Below are 16,354 nucleotides of genomic sequence, written 5' to 3' on the forward strand. Positions count from 1 at the left end.
TAAATTCGATAATAATCATTTCTTACATATGCCTTTATTCAGTTAAGTAAGAAAACAATAATGCAATATAAAACTTAAAGCTAAAAAGTTAAATTACTAGACGAGCAGGTTGCTCAGAGTTCTTTGTAATTTTATAATAATAAATTTTAAATTTTTTAAACTATTTTTTGTACAATTTTGCTTGATAGAATAAATCAATGCGATAATTCGAATTTTATACAGAAAACTAATCACCGTAAATTATTATAACGGAATAAAATGAACTCATTTCAAAAATAAGAAAACTGCAATATAATTCACGATGTAGATATTATTAGGAATATATTTAGAAATTAATTCAGAAGACTAGAGCTCTTAAATGAAAATTTAAAGAACAGAATTTATATATATATATATNCCATCCTAAGATTTTGATGGTTTTAACCAATTTCTGATGGTTTCAAACAGTATCTAACGCTCATTAAAAAGAAAAATTTTACAACACGTCAAAATCATAAGCTTAATATTCTTTTTTAAACAAAAAATTTAAATAAAATTAAAAATTATAAGTAAAATAAAAAAAAATGCGTGAATGTTAATAATACCTTCCCGGCAATTTCAAAGTCTCAGGCCAACATCTCAAAATAAAAGCCAAATAAAGACATGTAATAAGGCAAGTACTTACCTTAGAAGGCGAGTTACCCATGTTGAGTATTTTAAGGCATGTTCCCAAATCCTTTACGTTCCATCATAACAAAACACTGTCATAATTCCTTTAGCGAACAATATATATCCTAAGACACATTCACACACCAGAGAGCATCATTTACTGGGGTAGAATTTTCGAAGAAGCTCAAGAGAGGGATTTTATGCAAGGATGCTGGGGAGCACCTAATATTCACTGCCCGTGACACTCGTGAGGAGTGTTGGGAGACTTATGATGTAAAATGTTCTATGAACGGGAGGGTCGAGGAGTAAGAACGCCATCTAGGCATCCACCGTTGCCATAGAACTTTTCAGATGGGTGGAGGTAAGGTCAGATAAGGGGGGTAGACAGAGTTCACTCACTTGACACAGATGGAATAAATAGATGTCACTTCAAAGAAGATTTTGTGACTTAGAAGACTGCTTTTATGAATGGGTTTGGGAGAAGGAAAATAGAGATAATCGTGCGCGTTTACGAATTTCGGTGAAGAGTAAAGAATTTATGAATTAAAAGTCAATTCTAATTATGTAAGCAAAATATGGTAAACATTGAGATTAATGTTCGAATGTTTTAATAAATATTTCGTTCAATGAATTCATTCTAAGTATAAATAAATGAATTAATTACTTTCAATTTTCATATTACTGTCATGCATAATCTATGCTATCAGTTTCACTTTTGAAAAAGAAGATTGAAAATAAATATTAGTTTATAAAATCTTACAAAAATTTGTTCAGGGCTAAACATGTCATTAAACTTAAATACGGGGTCAAATTTGCTGTAACCTTAGAAACTCGTTAAATTGAATCACGTTTTCGTAAGTTGAACAACAATATTAAGAAGTCAAGTTTAAGAACTAAGATATCATTAAATTTAGCATTGCCTGTAATTTCATTGATGTGTGTTTTAACTTTGACAAAACAAAATTAGTTCATAACTCTCTAAAAAATAAGTACAACGTTGAACGATAATACCAAATACGGTGTAAATTTTATACCTCAATAAGGTTTAAAATTTAGACATGTTTTCATTCAAGGTAAATCATAGTTCCATGCAATACAAAAAGATAAATCCGTGAAAAAAATATACTATTACAAATAAATTTATTGCCTGCATGCGCAAACATAGTAGATCATTTACCACAGTTCCTTAGCTCTATGAAATTGACAAAAAGTAGCCATTTGCGATCAGTCCCTACTTTAAGCATCACTTTTAAAATCTGGAATGAATTGACTGACAGATGCTCACAGATTGCCATTTTGTAACATTATTGCTTAAGTGACAAGCAATGATAATTAGCGAAAAACTAGCAGATCTTTTTGGTCTCACCAATTACATTTAAGCCTATCACCTTTTACAATTGATAAGTTTGATTAATACCATTTATAGATATATTTTAATATATATTTTTCATTTTAATATATTTTAACATATTTTTAATAATATATTTGAATTTATTTTTTACATATTATTATAAAAGAATTCAATATTTTTTAAATATATTAATAAAAATATATTTTAATATATTTTTCTATATTAACATATATCTTTTTATTCTAATATATGATTTAATGTATTTTTGCTTAAATATTTTGCCACGTTATTTATCGTCTATTCCTTATTGAAGATGCTACTAAAAATAATAATAAAACTTAGGTCAGAACTTTGAAAAAATTCTTTGTCTGTTTAAAAATTTTTTAGTGTTTAAGTGATGAAATTTAATTAGCACACAATAACCAAGTCTCAAATTAGGTTGTGTGAGGACAAATGTGAGAAAACAGACGCCTTTTATTGACCTTAGATTGAGTATAGATGATGTTTGGAAATACTCCCTTTGTTGAGTTATAAATTTCTTTATTGAAATATTTTATTTTTAGTCAAAAACGAGTCAATACTTTATTTTATATATTCGTTTCTGTCACGAAATCGTCTATAAAAAGTCACGGACTAAGACCATGACCTAAAAGCCATGGACTAAAAGCCCTGAACTTTTAAAAATTAGAGCTTCCGTATTTAACAGAAAATCAGACAGATTGTCTCCTTTAATACTATTTTGGTACTACCGCATTAAAGGACAGCTTTGCTAACTTTAGCTATTAAAACGTCTTCTTTCTTTTTTTTTAGATAACACCTCAGTGCTTTTGAATTACAAATTTGTCATCTTCCTAACAGTTTACACCTACTACGTGTACTTTTGGTACATTAATACTGAGTATTATAATTATTGTTATGTTTTAATCGTAATTTATTTTAAAAATAATGTATTACATTTGGAACCTTTCTCCTATATCAAAAACTCTTCTTCTAAATATAATTTTAAAAGAAAAGTTAAATTTCTTTCTCGAATTTGATTGATTCTTTCTTAACTTCTTTTTTGCAGAACAGTAGGAGTAATATTTGACGAAAATCTAAATTTTCGATTTCCTTTTTCTATTTATTTATTTTTAATTTAAGAAATTAAAACATAAGAAGTATGTACTCGAATACTTTTTCTTTCTATGTGGTCTAATGGAGGACAAATAAAGTTCCTAAAAACAAAATTATATGAACAAACATATTAAAGTCTTACTTTCCATTGGTCACAAAAACTTGAGTTAGACAATTTATAACATATGCTGGATTGAAACATTTTTCAAATGTTTTATAAAAAATAAAAAATGTCAGCATTTTAATAACTCAGTATTCATATTCTAGGTTATATTTCTGATGATACTAAAGAATCAAACGCAACTCCCATTCCTTTATTCTAAAATTTAGTAATTTTTCATTTCAAGCCCTTCATATTTGCTTCAGTTAGTCTTCGCCAATTTCCAAAACAATAACGTCGAAGCCTGAATATTTCAGGATTGATTAGATTATACCAGCTTAATTAAAATATTTTTAACTAGGAGGCTTCGCCCCCTGCTCGCTGGTGCTCGCCAACCCACGGAACTGCTTTCGCAGTTCATTTCGGATTGCTTCGCAATCCGATACTCCTTTTACTCGCTCATTGGATACGTTCTTAACGTCTAGCTTTTGTATACTTTTTTGAACACTGAAGTTCCNTTATTATAGGATAGCACTAGGGAACAAATTTTTTCTTGTTTTCTGTTGTATGAGATTTTTTAATAGATCTTAGATATTTTTGTATCCTCGATTTTAAATATATTCCGCTTCTCCCTCCAAGATACGGGTTTCTTAAGAAATTTACATTTTTTGTCTATTTTTCCCAGAAATGTAAAAGTTTAAAAACATTACACATAACAACTGGTCGCTTAAATATTGCGACAAAATTCTAGGGGAGTTAGACCAAATCATCAGAATTAAAATTGCATAAGAACCAATACTGGTAAATTACAACGTACGCCGCTAGGAGCGCTTCCCCTATTATGAACCGTTTCGTCGTGTTTTTGAGTCGTGTCAGAATAGGAAAGCACCCCTAGCTACTTATAACATTTTCAGACATGAGTTCCTATGCAGTTTTAATCCTAATGGTGCGCCCTACGTACCCTGGAATTTTTTTTGACAATTTATGCGGCACCCTGTTATATATAACATTTCTTAAATTATACATTTCGACAAAAAAATAGACTAAAAATAAATCTATAAATTTAAGAGCAAAACTAATTTCAGAATTACAATCCCCACACCAGAATTAGGCAAGATCTAGTATTTATATAAACGACAACCAAACATTTTCCCTGGTTTTTTCATCAAGACTTTGTTCAAAAATGCTTCCTAATCTATTTTATAAGTTTACTTTGTTGTAAACAAACAGTAAACAACGAAATTGACGAGTTAATCTTTTATGTTCGCAAAGCCTTATGCATTCGGACAATCTTTAACTCTTGAACCTTTTTTTTTACGAATTAGATAAACAAAGTGAACGAATAAAACCTAAGTGATGTTAAGTAGAAGCTAGAGTTGATCTACCCATTGGGGATCGTTAGTCGTTCTTAAAACTTGTTAGCAGAGGCATTCAACAATCAAATAACTTTTCTGGGTTAGCGATTTTTCTCTTTTCGAACAAAACACGGGAATCGGAGATCGATGGAATCGACCGAATAAGCAACAGGTCTCAATGCTTGTTTACCCTGCCTCGATAAGAAAGAAAATAAAAATCGCATATTTTGTGGCACTGCAGCATTTTATTATTCTATTTATTAATTACCATCGATTCAATTAAACTATGTTTTAAAAGTTATTTAAATTAAAATGAATTAAATACCGTATGCCACAGTAAAAAAAAAATAATGATAGTAATTTGTCAAATAAATACGGTATTTTTCTATTTTACTTTAACACCGGGATTTAAACAACCTATTTACATCTACCAAAGTTCAACTCCATAGCTTTTTTTTTTATAACCGTCGTTGAAGAGCCGACCTAATTTTGGGTTTACGACTGCTAATGTTCCTTATCCTAGTAATTTCGTTGCCTAGTAATTTTGAACCAATCCGGAAGACAAGGAAACACCTGGATCAGCACCCCCAGAAGTATGATATGTTATGGGAACTTGGAGGACTTTGTGACCCGACAGATTTAACGTGCATCAGTCACCATTTACTACGCGGGGAGTCTTCGGCCGGCGTGGATCAAACCCATGACCGCTTGGACATGGGCCCAGTGCCCTACCAACCAGGCTATCCCGGCTCTACTCTTGAGCCGTGGTTGCTCAGTCAATAGAGAACTCGTAATAAGATGAACCGGGCTCGATTCCCAGTGATTGCTAGACGATACGAATTCTGTATCCAGCTCGTACCAACCACTGCCCTGACGTTCATATATATATTCTCAGTGGTGAGCAGATCATGATTTTCAGCCCCTTTGCCGACATGATACCTGCGAAAGATTTTAGTTGTTTTCCTCTCCGTGTAACGCAAATGCGGGTAAGTTCCTTCAAGATTTCATCCATGAAGTTATATTTCTCCCAATACTTAATCCAGTAGTTCTCTTGTCTTCCGGATTGGGTTTAAAATTACAAGGTTATGGTGTTGAACATTGGTAGTCGTACACTCAAAATGGGGTCCGCTGTTCAGTGACGGTTATAAAACAAAATTTAAAAAAACAAAAACAATTTCGCTAAGTAAATATTTGTCTGCACTTTCGTATAAAGGCCTGTTCTATTAACAAATCAACCCATCTATTCTATTGCCTGTTCTTATCATAATTTAACCTGTTCTATTAAGTATTATTCTTTGATTTTACCTGAATGAGGAAGAAAATATCAGTCCCTATATAGGTGTGACAATTGGCGTCCTTTGATCATTGAGAAAGTTAAGATACATGGTTACGGTGGTAGGTTACATGGTTACGTGGGTCGATTGACAATGAACTTTTTTACGCCACAAAATGATAGAAAATTGTGCGTTATCTATTTTAAATCTGACCTAGAATATAAGAAAACTCTTCTGAGAAGGACACATTTGATAGAACCAACCCACATTTGCGTTAAATGAGGAAGAAAACTGCGAAAATCTGTCATGATTCGCTGAAGAGTTTCAAAGCCACTGCACATCTACCCCTGTTGATATTTTTGTATCCACATTGTCAGCCCGGGAATGGATTAAAATTCTATAACGTAATTTCTTTCCAGGCAAGATTGCTGTAACTAAAAATGTATTTTTTTAAGAGAATGTGAACGAAGGGATCGAGACCGGAAGCCTGTCACGCAAATTTAGAACTGACAATTTCAACGAAAATCATTCATGTAGAAACGAAACAAAACAATAAATAAATAACGGGGAAGGAAATTTAAAATGATTTATATACATCGAATAATCTATTGATTTCGAGTTCTCAAACATGTTCTTAGCCATGACCAAGGTGAAAAAAATGATAAAAAAAAAGAAAGAACGACGCCAACGAATTCTTGTTTCCATCTGTTTCACGTCTTGTTGGGTATAAATATAATTTTTCTGCATAATTTCTTTATAATTTTTTAATAGTTCTTTTTTTTAATTTATCATTTATAAGAAATGCGATTTTATTTTGTTTATTTTTTTTAATTGGCAAAGTAAAATATGGTACCATAACCTTTTACTAAATAGCGGGTATAACTAAATGATTGAAAACTTCATTTGCTCCAAAAATAAACATGAAATAACTGTTGACATGTCTCGAGAGTTTCGAAAATAGGAACTCATTTTCAAAACACGCCAGATGTAATTATAAAGACACAAAAATGATTTGAAGTGAAAAACATAGAGTTGCCATTGAAAAATGAAAAAATAAAGATGTAAAATGAAACTAGAAAATAGGCAAAAACAGAGAGAGGAAAAAGATGGAAAACTGAACGCGAAAAATCACAGTGGCCGAAAGGCAAATCATGGTAAAATGCATTTCCACATGTTAGGGAGAGGTAGGGAGGATCTAAAGTCGTTAACAGTTGTTGTTAATATAAATATATATATTAAAACTATAAACACTGTTTTTAATACCATTACGCAAAAATAACAATGTCTTTTGTTTTTCAAAATTGTCAATCATTTTCTTGACACCTGGTACTTAATTAGAGAGTTGTTTAAACGTTTATCCCAATATCCGCATTACTTTAAATGCTTCAAATTAGCCCCGAAATAGTGTAAAAATGCGTGAAGAAGATAATGGATTAATAAAATTAAAACTAAATACACTTTTTATTTAAGTAAGAAAACAGAATTACAGAAGCATAAACAATTCAAATTGGAAGCCCATAAAAGATTAACAAGTCGTTGACAGTACTTAGAAACTTGTTATAAAATCTACGTTGTAATCTATGCTGCCGATAAAACCATGCGTGAAGATAAAATGTATTACTATATTATAATATTTTGAGCATCTCCTATTAGCCCCAAAATAATGTAAAAATCTGAAACGTAAAAATTCAAAAAAAAAAAAGAAAATAAACGAAGAAAAAAGTTCTAGTAAAATTAACGTATGTTATAGTAATAACTATTCCAAATTCTAAAAAAAGAGAAAAAAATACAAAAGAAAATTTAATTTTGGTTAATAAAACCAAAATATACAGTATTTAAACAACATGGTAATTTTTCCGTTTATATGGTAACGTTTTACCGGAAATTATGGCTTTAAAAATTAAAATTTTTATTATGACATATTTGATAAAAAATACAAACTGAAAAGTGAAAAAAAATATAATAATAATATAATAAAATATAATATGAATAAATAATAATAACATGACTAAACGATTTTCCTGCCATGATCTAAGTTATCATGATAAAGTTGCCAAACTTTACCACGTTTATCAAATTATATTAATTCAAAATTTATCAAATTTTTTATTAAATCTTTTATAGTTTGCTTAGCACACCATGCTCGCTGCGTTTAACCTATTTAGGATATGTTCCAGTAAAAGATTATCAGAACTATCAGAATTTAAATCAATTACAAAAATCTTTAAAACAAATTATTTTTCTTGAAAATAGAATTTTGTCAATAATAAATTATTGAAGTAACAGAATATCAAAATTAATGACATGCAATAGAAAAATTTGAAGTAATAAAACAATAATTATGTTTTTATAAAACAACATGCATGATGGTTAATTTCCTACGCATTCTTTCAATATTACGAACTTCATTATCATCTTAAACTTTTTTTTTTTTGCTCTTAAAGCACACTTTNTTTTGTTTTTCAAAAATGTCAATCATTTTCATGACACCTGGTATTTAATTAGAGAGTTGTTTCAGCGTTTAACCCAGTATCCGCATTACTTTTAGTGCTTCAAATTAGCCCCGAAGTAGTGTTAAAATGCAAAGGGTGGAGGAAATAATAGAATAGTAAAATTAAAACTAAGTACATCATTTTTTTAATTAACACAACAGAATTACAAAAGTATAAACAACTCGAAACCCAGATGATATCAACAAGCCGTACTTACAACTGTACTTAGAAACTTGTTATCAAATCTACATTGCCGACAAAACCATACGTGAAGATAAAATATGTTACTATATTATAATATTTTGAGCGTCTCCTATTAGCCCCAAATAAATGTAAAAATCTAAAACTTAAAAATTTAAGGAAAAAATGAAAGAAGAAAAAAAGTTCTAGTAAAATTAACGTGTGTTATAGTAATAACAATTCCAAATTTTAAAAAAAGAAGAAAAAAAAGAGAATTTAATTCTGGTAATAAAACCAAAATATACAGTATTTAAGTAATTTGGTAATTTTTCCGCTTAAACGGTAACGTTTTACCGGAAGTTATGGTTTTAAAAATTATAGTTTTTATTATGACATATTTGGTAAAAAATACAAAACTGAAAAGTTAAAAATAAAATATGATAATAATATGATAAAATATAATATGGATAAAAAATAATAACATGAATAAATGATTTTCCTGCCATGAAAGTTATCATGATAAAGTTACCAAACTTTACCACGCTTATCAAATTATATTAATTCAAAATTTATCAAATTTTTTTATTAAATCTTTTATAGTTTGCTTAGCACACCATGCTCGCTGCGCTTAACCTATTTAGGATATGTTCCAGTGTAAAATTATCAGAACTATCAGAATTTAAATCAATTACAAATATCTTTAAAGCAAATTACTTTTCTTGAATATAGAATTTTGTCAATAATAAATTATTGAAATAACAAAATATCAAAATTAACGACATGCAATAGAAAAATTTGAAGTAGCAAAACAATAATTTTGTTTTTATAAAACAACATGCATGGTGGTATATTTCCTACGCATTCCTTCAATATTACGTTTTTCATAACCGTCTTAAACTCTTTTTTTTTTTTTTTTTTTTTTTNCTCTTAAAGCACACTTTTTTCATTGCACTTAAAAAGCGTAACAGCCCGAAAAATACTCATTTTTTAATGAACATCAGCAACAGCGATTAAAATTTTTATCATTGAACCTGCATAATGATAATTAAAACATAATATAGTTGTTTGCTGATTTGAAATTTTCTCGTTTGATGATATTGATGATCTCGTCTGATAAGAACTATTCTCGCTTAACCCTGCAATTTGTAAACATGTACGTTTACCCTTTCAAGCTAAGAGCAGCTTACACGCTTTATATTTTAATTCTTTATTAAAAAAGCGAAAAAGACTTTCCTTGAAGCCGAGTGCGAAAAAAAATATATATAATTAGATTTTTTTCATGTTTTATTTATCAAAAAAAATCGTTCCCAATACAGCTTCAGCTTAAAGCCAGATTCTCGCAATTTTTAAACAGAAGCTTCGGATAAATTCATATAAAAATATGAATTTATCTGAAAGGCACAGAACAATAATCTCCATTTTACGAATGGAAAAGATTTATGTAATATTAAATATTTTATGTACTCAAAAGTTTATAGACAGTTGAAAATAAAAAGAATGCAACTGTTTACGATAAATAAATAAAATCTGCTTTTAGATATTTCATTTTGAAATGTGTTTCCTATCCTAGAAAACTGTTAATCCCATTTTAAACGAAAACATTTATTCAAAAAGAATGTGTTAAATTAGCTTCAGGCCCATAGCTTTTAAGTAAAATTATAAATTACAAATTTAAAGGGAAGTTTTGTTTTCGTCTAATTAAAAATTTGAGAGTGAATTTGTTATAGTCAAGAATTGCTTGAAAAAAAGGATTTTAATTCTATTTCATTATTTACCTAACTAAGTATATTAGTTTCAATTTTTATTTATAAACATTCACAATTCTTAAAAAATATGCAACGTTTTATACTTTAAACTGGGCAAAAATATTACGGTAAAATTACCCTTCTCCAAGATAAATATATTTCTGGTAAGAAAAACCATAATTCTGGTAATAAAACATAAGTATGGAATATTTAAACCATTATAGGGTAATGGTTGGCCGGTAATTCTGGTTTTCAAAAATTATAGTTCTTATTGCCACACATTTCGTAAAAAATGCAAAACTTAAAAGAAAATTCAACAGAACAAAATATTTTATGCCATGCTCTAAAGTATCATAATAAAATTGCAAAATATTATCATATTTATCAAATTTTATCACAAATTACAAAACAAAATTTAATTTATATTTTTCCTAAAATCATTACCATAGCGCTTCGATAAAACTTGCCATTCTTCTTGGTGTTCCCACAGAACCCGAAACGTAAATTTTACCATTTTCTGGTAATTTTGACCACTCTTTTTTTCGCAGTGCATTAATTACTAAGTGCATTAAAGAATAAATTACTAATTGCAAACAATTACTACAATGAACTTTCGAACATAATTACTATAGTAAATAATAGTCAACGACTTGAAGAATTTCAAAATAAAATTGTGTTAAAAATAAAAGCAACAAAGCTAATTGCGCGACAAATAACATAATCTTTTTTTCAGTTTTAGATTTTAATCATTTTACAGCAAGTAAAGACTTTGTAATTTCTTTTAAGAATTTGTGAAAATGGAAACTTGAAAGAAAAAATTTACTTGTTTTTAGTTTTTAAGTTTAAAATTTTAATCTACTATTAACATTGGTAAAAAAAAAACACGCATAATATACTTTAATTCACTGGTTCATTTGTTCATAGGTGTATATTTCCACATGTATAAAGTAAATATAGGTATATAAGATGTACAATTCTACATAATTAAAATTAAAACAATTTAACTATAATAATAAATAGCTGATTACGAAATATAATCTTTTTTCTTAAAATCTTATTCTCAATGTTTTTGTTACCTTAAACCGAGACATTAGACAATGTAAAAACTAGCTCCACATTTTTCAAGTATAAAATTTGATCAACTATTGATAAAATGTATGATGATAGATAATTAGTAGCAAATTATAAAATATCAAAAGTATAAATAACCATAAAAGCAATATATTTTGAATAAAGTGCACTATGCTTATATTAGATTTTAAAAACTTTTCATTAATTTACATATATGCTTACTGATATGCAGTCATTACGAATCAATTACTTGATATAAAGATGCAAATATGTAAGGATTTTAAGAACATCTACTGTAATAATTCTAAACCTCCAGAAACATAAACTTCTCAAAGTGTAACTTTATACTTGCTATATTTAAAGGATAGTAAATCAAAAAATGTTACTGTAAAATTGCCCGCGTTTAACACAACCCAAGTAATTAAACTATAACTCATCATAAGACTAATTATTTTTAAAAATTTTTCCATAATCCCTTAGAATAAACACTACGTTAAAAATAAATGATAGCTGACCATCTTTTTGACGCTTCTTGTTTTAAAATAATAATAATAATAAATTAAAAACAAACTTCTTTTTGTATTTTAAATTATAGGTAGCATATCCAAACTTTCCTTTCTGTAAGGTTTATGCTATGTTGTAATTCTGCCAGAAAGTAAGGGATCAAAACAAAAAATATTGATCTTAATACGATAAAAGGAAGATTTCATTAATTTTTAATCTCTAAGCAGCGTCATGTGTTAGGAAACATTTACAAAAAAATATTATTAACTTTCAAGAAGCAAGAGGGATAAAACAAGATTAATATGCCTGTGATTTTATTTTTTTTTCTCGAGATTTTTTCTTGGCATTATCATGCTAAAGTTTATGACAAGAAAGTTAAGGATTTTGACAAGATCGGTGCATAATTAAAATATCTCCAAAATATATTTAGTTTCAAGGAATAATTATTAATACGAAGCTATCAAACTGGTTCTTCTATAAATGTTTTGTTTATTTAAAAAATAAAATAATGTTTTAAATCTTAGTTTTTAAAGTTAAATAAAACTTAGGCAACGCTAAAATAAATAAAAAAATAAAATTGACATATCTTGAAACTGTCTTATAGAAACATTTTCTAGCAGTAAATTGCTTCTTAGATAAAAGTACACAATCATGAATAACATATTCAGGCTTCGTAGTCGATGAAGGAAAAAGTTTGTACAACATTTTTTCAAAGAAATAAATAAGTGTATGAAAAACAAGACAGTTTTTGGGACAGCATATACACATACATATATACTTGAATAATTTTAAATTGCGTAAATGGCTAACTAAAAACATATAATTTGTACTAATTAAGTATAATAAAGGCAAATCTTATCACACATATTATTTCACAATTATAAGGGGAACCGGAAAGTAATGTCGTTTCGGCTCAATAAATATTCGTTAGTCTTAAAAACCAATTCCTTTTTTTCTTTATTCATTTTCGATCCAGCATTAAAAGGCTGTTGCTAACGAGGGTGAATACATTATTCATTCAAAATAAAATCTTGATAACAAATATCAAATGCACCGAAACGACATTACTTTCTGGTCCCCTTAATACTTTATTCTCAACTGAAAGTTTCAACAGTTTCCTGTCTTGCCTTATTAATAGAGCTCTGAACATTTCATAAAAATTTGAGATCGATGTATCGAAAATTTTCATAGTACACTTGCAATAAAAAAATAATTACTATAAATTAGGCAATATTACCTTACACCAATATTTAATTAAATTTTGAATCGGATTCAAGGCTTCTTGAATCAAATAATTTTAAAGAAGGGTTTCAATAGCAAAACTACCTTAAATAATGTCACTGTACAGTTTTGTACAAAATTAATTTAAGAGGTGATACCTCAATTCAACGTTAAAAAATTCTGATATGATTGCTGTGTTGTTGATAGCAATTTTTTTAAGTCTAAAATTTCATAAAAGATATGAATCAATAATTTTAAGACTATTAAACTCAACCCTAAAAGATTTATTATTTCATTTGCTAAAAATAATAAATAATCATATGACACCTGAGTTCATCCCCATAACAATTTAAAGATGATAATTGTTAATTGAGCATTTACTTCACAAAATGACTGAATTTCCCAAACTTTTGAAGTCAATGAGTTCTGCGGTTATGGCTACGTGACTTATATTTAGCTGATTACTCCTAATATCGAATTTTTATCTTTACAAGCAATAATTATTAAGATAAAAAGACGTTGAATTGGAAATTTAAATCGTTTGATTCTTCAAATAGATTATTTTAAAATCTGTTTTTGCATGTATGAAAATGAAATATTCTTAAATCAGAAAAATCACATAATTTAGAAAAATCTGGAATATCGATTAAATAATCAGGAATAAAATCAAAAACAATAATAAAAAAGATGTATATTTAAAGACGTATATTTTATTCATATAAAAAGACGTATATTTTATTCGTATAAACTCAGGAATAAAATAAAAGGACGTTGGATTGGAAATCGAAATCTGCTTATCCTTCAAATTGATAATTTCAAAATCTGCTTTTGTATTCAAGTAAAATGAAACGTTCTATGAATCTAGAAAATCACATAATTCAGAAATATCAGGACAAAAAGTGAAAATTTAGGACAAAATAAGAACAAAATATTTTTAATCAGGTATATCAGGACATTTAAGAACCCTGCGTGTTGAACACGAATATCACATTGAAAAAAGCTGATCTAACAAATAAACTGAGAGTTTGTCTATATCTATGTTTGTCTATGTCTCTCTCATAACTTCACAACATTTGTGCTATCGTTCTGAGATTTAGACAAGAACTGAAAGGGGTAATTTTTGTTTCTACTCCTCCCAAAAATCTCACAAAAATTTCCCCCTGTTTGTTCAGGAGAGACGATTGAAAAATATGTTTTTCTCATTTGTTTAGCATTAGCAATTAAGATATATGTTTTTGTAATTTCTCATTAGTGATCGTGATCTCACCCTCATTGCACATTTGTTAACATTAATATAAAACTGTGGACGATATTTTTTTAAAAATATTCAGTGGATATTGCAAAGCCTATGAAAAAATTTCTTCTTTTTTTCTGAAAGGTCTCACCCGAATAATTTACACTTTCAATTATTTTCGGTTAAATGCTTAAATAATAATTTATTTACTTGCTGCTTTATTATGTTTACCAAAACAGTCAAATATCCATAAAAAGATGGTATTCAGACTATTAAAAGTTTGAAAAGTCATTTATTGACTGTTTTCACCTAAAACAAGAATAACCAGATAATGAACAACCAGATTTTCATCATCGTCAAGAAAGCTCTCGAACAACGAGAATCGAGCATACGTTCTTTGAAAGCTAAAAGCTAAGCTATGTGATAAAAATTATGAATAAATATTTTTATTTTTCATTATTGAATGCCTAACTCAAAAACGGACGCTTAATAATCTTATAGCAATAAGTGTAAGGTGGTCACCGTATGAAGCCATTTAGTTCTTGGCAGCTGGCGTATTTACTTTAGCTGAGAGGGCGAATCTGTCAGTCTCATCACCGGCTGGACATGGGTTCAAAAATCAGTGATGACACCAAATTAATTCCACCGTTCTTACGACACATGAGAATTTACCAGTGTCCTGCACTCCTCTATGAGTGACTGTATACAAAATCAATAGTTTATCAGTAGTTATTGGTATAGGAGACTATCATTCACGCATAGATACCACCAAAGAGCTGCATAACACAAAAATGTCTAGTATTTCTCATTTCTCACTATAGATGGCGTCATTAGATAAACCATAATTACCTCTCATTCAATGATTCACTTGAGAGAAGACAATTCAACCGCAACCTTTCTCCAATGTCCATCACATAACTAAAAGTCTAACATAACCTGACTTCAACTTCCAGTTAAATTTAATTTTTATTGCCTTGAAACCAGGCGTGTTGCAAATGGTTACAAAACCACATAATATTAACTGTTTTTTTAACCATTAAATTTAAAAGGACTAAAAAACAGTAAAGGCAAAGAAATGTTCCTAAACATGAACATTTCTGTTATTTGGATGGACAGACAGAAAATCGGTTATTTTACCTTATTTTAGGAATGAAATTATAACTGTTTCATGGAAAATTTAGATTGATTTTTTTTAATTGGGAGCTAAAATAATCCTTTAATTTACTGCACAAATTCAAATATCAGTACAGTTCAATAACTATTCTGGATTTTTAAAAGAAACACACAGATAGATGCACAAAATTTTCCCTTTATAATAATAGATATTTATAGCATAATATTAATTATCATGTTATATACGTTATTATTTTTATTACATTTAATTACATTTATAACAATAGTTTATTATTTAATGCTACTATTAAACTTATGTAATATTTTCTAGATGTATCTGATCAAGTACGTATCTGATCAATATCTCTAAACTCAGTAAAGCAAAGATTAAAGAAAACTTTTTTTTATGAAGCCATAGATTAAATAGCTTTTTAGACATTTTAAGACTTTTTACTTTGATATAAAGATAAGCAAGTTTGAAATGCAACCCTAAGCGGATTAAGACATCACATTACATATATATATATATATATATAAAGGACCCAAGCATAATAGAAGAAAAAATTCAGGTCTTGTCCTTTTCGGGTTTAGTCCATAGAATTCATTCGGAACTTTTTGAAACTGTGTTGCTCAATCTAATTTGAATTAATTCGTCAAAGAATTTTATAAATATTTCCGAACAGTAAGGTTCACCTAATGCCAAGACTATTTCAAATCTAGTTAAGCCAGAATTCTATATTCTGGAATGGTTTTCGATCGTTTGAAGGGCAATATTCATTTTACTAACAGCACTCTCACATTAAAAGCACTTAACGCCCACTGTCTAATCACTGCTGACATTTGTCTCTGGATTAAAGCGAAAGATGATATACCAGCTATGTTCGTGATTCTCGTATAATGACTCTGTTATACAGAGCAATAATTCTAACAAAACCTTTTAAACTATTTAAAAA

At 28.5% G+C, this 16,354-nt stretch overlaps 1 protein-coding gene across 2 annotated transcripts in view; it reads right to left on the reverse strand.

Annotated features, from left to right (window-relative positions):
• Nucleotides 1-16,354, reverse strand: part of LOC107436844 (cGMP-inhibited 3',5'-cyclic phosphodiesterase 3A) — a 286,371-nt gene that overhangs the window by 217,171 nt on the left and 52,846 nt on the right. The window contains exon 1 of one of the 2 annotated variants that reach the window (XM_016048661.3): nt 665-916. The exons of the other annotated variant lie outside the window; for it this stretch is intronic. Coding sequence (XP_015904147.1) covers nt 665-685 — 21 coding nt within the window. The 5' untranslated portion in view covers nt 686-916. Of the gene's footprint in view, nt 1-664; nt 917-16,354 lie in introns of those variants that run through there. 2 annotated transcript variants of the gene reach the window in all.

This window comes from Parasteatoda tepidariorum, chromosome 3, assembly GCF_043381705.1.
Source record: "Parasteatoda tepidariorum isolate YZ-2023 chromosome 3, CAS_Ptep_4.0, whole genome shotgun sequence".
Classification (NCBI taxonomy): Eukaryota; Metazoa; Arthropoda; class Arachnida; order Araneae; family Theridiidae; genus Parasteatoda; species Parasteatoda tepidariorum.